This window comes from Habropoda laboriosa, unplaced genomic scaffold (genome assembly GCF_001263275.1).
Source record: "Habropoda laboriosa isolate 0110345459 unplaced genomic scaffold, ASM126327v1 scaffold598, whole genome shotgun sequence".
NCBI classification, from domain to species: domain Eukaryota; kingdom Metazoa; phylum Arthropoda; class Insecta; order Hymenoptera; family Apidae; genus Habropoda; species Habropoda laboriosa.
Window position 1 is genome coordinate 35,462 of NW_017100737.1, and position 4,395 is coordinate 39,856.

Here is a 4,395-nt window from a genome sequence, read left to right on the forward strand (position 1 = left end):
TATATTAATTTTAGTATATCTTTGCGTTTATATTCCAACGATATCCAGCACCACAAAATAACATCTCACTGGGTGTTATGAGGCGTCCGTCTAATCTTAAACACCGACTTTACAACCGCTTAATCGTACAATAATATTGTAAAAGGTTAATCATTTATTTCATAAGATATCGGTAAACATGTAACATACGAATCGTATTTTATATTTACAACAAAAATTGATTTACAAACAATTTACAAACAGTTCTCTCCGTTATTCTGCACCTATACTTTTTACCCGTGGCAAACATAGATTGTAAAACGAGCTGTCGACGAAGTTATCCAAATTCTGCCACTTCACCCAATGGTAATTTTCCAATTGTTCGGTTCCTCGTGCTCTGCCGATGAAATGTGGATCCACGATTAGCAAGTACGTATTTTTCGATCCTTCGTGAATTCCCACCACGCACTTGCTAGAGCAATCTCTGTCTCCGCCCATCATGACAGGACTACCAAGTTCCTCGAAATGAGTCTTAATAACAGGAACTTGGTCTTTCAAGGCTCTACCACTGGGAACGTGTACGATCTTACTGAGAACTTCGTACAAGTGGTTCAACACGAGGCATACCTACGAGACACTAAAGATCAGCTTGTTTATTTCTATCGATAGAGGAGGTGGATTGATAAAAATCTTGAATATTTTTGAAATAATGAGAGAGAGAAATTTTTTATATAATTATCATAACGTAATAATTTTTCTAATATCAGATCAGCTCATATATGTTTGTGAAAGCGAAAAATATTTTAATGAGAAACAAGTACCGTAAGTGATAAACTTAATGTAAAAAAGTTATAGTATAACAATTATTTATAATACTCGGCCCAGTGGCTGATCGAGATGAAACTTGGTAGGTGTTACGAGAGGTGTGAAAGGACTCGAAATATACAATCTTAATTTCGGAAGGAAAAATAGGCCAACGTGTAGCGGGGTGTTGTTCACACGTTGCAACAGTATTATGGTACTTCGGGTTTGCTCGACATCAGACGTCTAAATGCGAACGCAAAAAAAAGTTTTCATCTTGAAATATCAGAATTAATTTAAAAAATAGAAGTGTCTGGGTTTCAAGCAGAGAAGTCCGGGGCTTTAATGCTCTCTATTTTAGATTAGTGACTTTATAAATGGCAACCCTACCCCCGTATAACACGGTTTCGTTCTAACACGGTTCGGGAATTGGGGAAAATTCTCGTGCAACACGGCATCCTAGAACATGGTTTCAGAATTAGGGTAATACCCGAACAATATGGAACGTAATAAGAGCTTTTAAAAGCAAAAAATATTTCATTTGAAATTAGGGAAATCTCCGAATAACACAGAACATAATGAAAGCTTTTAAGAGCAAAAGATATCTCATTTGAAATTTTTCATTCGAGCGTGGATGACGTATCGGATTTTGTTCGCGGAGTATTAAGTACATACATTTTAAAACTTTGCGTTTTTCTTTTTATTATGTTACGGGTTTACGCGGTCTTGTCCTCACATGGAGCGTAAAACTTGTTTGGGCTTGTGGATTGGTCTAAACGTTCACCGTATGAGGGTGATACGTTGTTGACAACCAATCCGACAGGATTGGAACCGTCGGCGTACGTGGTATATACGCCGTTCTCCAAAGGATGGAAAAGGTTGGAAGTCCGACGTGTGCAGTTAACACGTCGCTGGTAAGGTTTGTGGTGGACCGGCCAGAACATTCAACGCATGTGGTTCTACGTCGCTCTCCAACAAGTCCGATAGGATCGGAACCGTCGGCGTACGTGGTATATACGTCGTTCTCCAAAGGATGGAAAAGGTTGGAGGTTCAACGTATACGTTGACGGTGCGGGGTGGTGGACCGGTCCGAACGTTCAACGTATGTGGTTCTACGTCGTTCTCTGACAAGTCCGATAGGATTGGAACCGTCGGCGTACGTGGTATATACGCCGTTCTCAAAAGGATGGAAAAGGTTTGGTAATTGTGAGGACAGTACGTACCGTAATGTCGGATATACCTCGAGCGGTTAAGGTATATCCTTGGTGAGTCTAGCAATTCCGTTACTAATGTTACGAGGAGATGGTTAATTGAATATAGGCTAAGCAATTCTACAACAACTATATTCTAATAATATTCAATTATGGGTACAATAAGATTACAATGTTTAAATATGAATTAGAATGGTTGATTCTTGGCTGAGCAAGAATATTCCTTCTCGACTTTACACGGTGAGAACGCGGGGACGTCGTAGACAAGTATGTCTAGTTGACACTTACGAATTTAGTATTATACTGGGTTGCTCGAAAGGGAATTGAGCCCGATCTTGCTCGTGTCGAACGATGACTAGACAGATACTGTGCTACTTTAACGTTCCGGGTAACTCTGAACTGAGACTGCCCCAGAGCCCCGAAAATCATGTCCTTATATACTCCAATTACATTATACATAGATTAAAAATTTTCGAGTGAGTATTATTCAACCTATTTTTAAAGAAATGGTAATTATGTTTTCCATTTTTGTGAATTAATTTGCAGCCCTGAATTATGTCTGGCGGAAATAAGAAAATACATATTATTTTTATTTAATACATGGATCGTTTATTTTGAAAGTGGTGTAAGTCCATTTTCTCTTGTTTCAAGAAAATTAAAGGTTAACATATCTGTTAATTAAAAAATTAAGGCAAATTATATGAAGTCTGGCAATGTTTCTACTGTTTTATCAATATGTAATTTGGTTATATAAAGTTCTTTTAGGCGTATTTTACTAAAATGATGTATACTTACGGGCTGCAAATGGACTTACACCACTTTCAAAATTAGACAATTGTAAAAATCGTTTAATTTCAATTTTGAAAAATCAAATATCACTTAAAATATACTTCATATTAATCCAATTTTGTTTACAAATAATGACACGATATAAAATAGATAGAATTTCGATAGAAAATTATTTTAATAAAGATATTTCTCTTAATGACAAAAATATAATAGCATGTTTTTTTTCATTTTTCGAACCTAATCCCCTTTTTTGTACTACAGTAAATTCTCTACAAGTGTCAGTCAGTTTGGATTCTACAAGTGACAGTATAGATGGTCCTACGCCTAGATCTGCGTCATTGCTGCGCCCATGTTATCTCGCTCGCTGTCAGTCAAGCGTGAAACGCTACACCACTCGGTTTCTTTTACGAGATTGCACGGCTCAACAATTCATAATAGAAAAATATAATTTCTTTAATTTTACTTTTCCTCATCTGAAATTTTTTATTAACATGTTGGTGAGATTTTTCTAATGAAAATGAGATCAAACACGATATAATTTGAACAACATTTACTTATTAATACTTATTGAGTAATTAATTTAATGTCGGCCTCCTCCACGTAAAAAAAAAATGTAGGGCCGATTCTACAAGTGTCGGTCAAATATAGGGTCGATTCTACAAGTGTCAGTCAAACGGCAGGCCAATTCTCCAACTGGCAGTCAAACGGTAGGCCGACTCTATATCTGGCGTGACAGTGAACGTGTTAATAAGTAAATGTTGTTCAAATTATGTTGTGTTTGATGTCATTTTCATCAGAAAAATCTCATCGATATGTTAAGAAAAATTTCGGGATAAAAAAACGTAAAATTAAAAAAGTTGGTATTTAAATCGCTTGGTTGCCTCGACTCACGTTTCATCCTTATCTTTTATTTGCTGTCTTTGTCTACGTTCGGCAAACTACAAAGGCGGGCGCGAGGCTCGAAAACGTGGTCCCTGATTCTACGAGTGTCAGGTTTAGCTTCCTTGCCGTCTGACACTTGTGAAGAATATACTGTATATGTATATTTTTAATTTGTTTACTTTACATTATATAGTTTTGTTGTTTTGTATATTTTTCATTTGCATGTGCTAATTCCATTAAATACTTGTGTTACAAATAAAATTATTACAAATTATCCCCAAAATCCTATTTAATTGGACGAAGAAGAGCATCACCCGTCTACGGTAACCGTCACCCACATATGGGTGACGTGGCGATCAACGTGTTAAAGTCAACTTCCCTCCTGCTTGTCCTCCTGATTTTTTTTTCTCGCATATATCGAAAGTACAACTCTTTAAAAATGTGCTCCTAAAATTTTATAGTTGTACTCGATAAAATAACGAAGTTATAGCTCGTTTAGTGCGACACATCAAAGGCCGGCGATAGGGAGAATGGAGTTTCGCAACAGTAAATCGCGTGGTAATCTGTACATACATGTGAAATTTACTTAGATTTGTGATTGAGGTTCGGAAAAGTGTATTTAAAGTAATAATAATAATAGTTTATTAACACCAGTGAAGAAATATGTAGCGACCAGCTACAGCGGAAAACATTTGGCGAGCAGACTACCAGCACGGTTTATGACGTGCGCGCT

At 36.7% G+C, this 4,395-nt stretch overlaps 1 protein-coding gene across 1 annotated transcript in view; it reads right to left on the bottom strand.

Annotated features, from left to right (window-relative positions):
• Positions 1-251: 251 nt before the first annotated feature.
• Positions 252-4,395, bottom strand: part of LOC108577132 (ufm1-specific protease 1) — a 10,861-nt gene continuing 6,717 nt past the window's right edge. The window contains exon 3 of the mRNA XM_017940236.1: positions 252-606. Coding sequence (XP_017795725.1) covers positions 253-606 — 354 coding nt within the window. The 3' untranslated portion in view covers position 252. The remainder of the gene's footprint in view (positions 607-4,395) is intronic.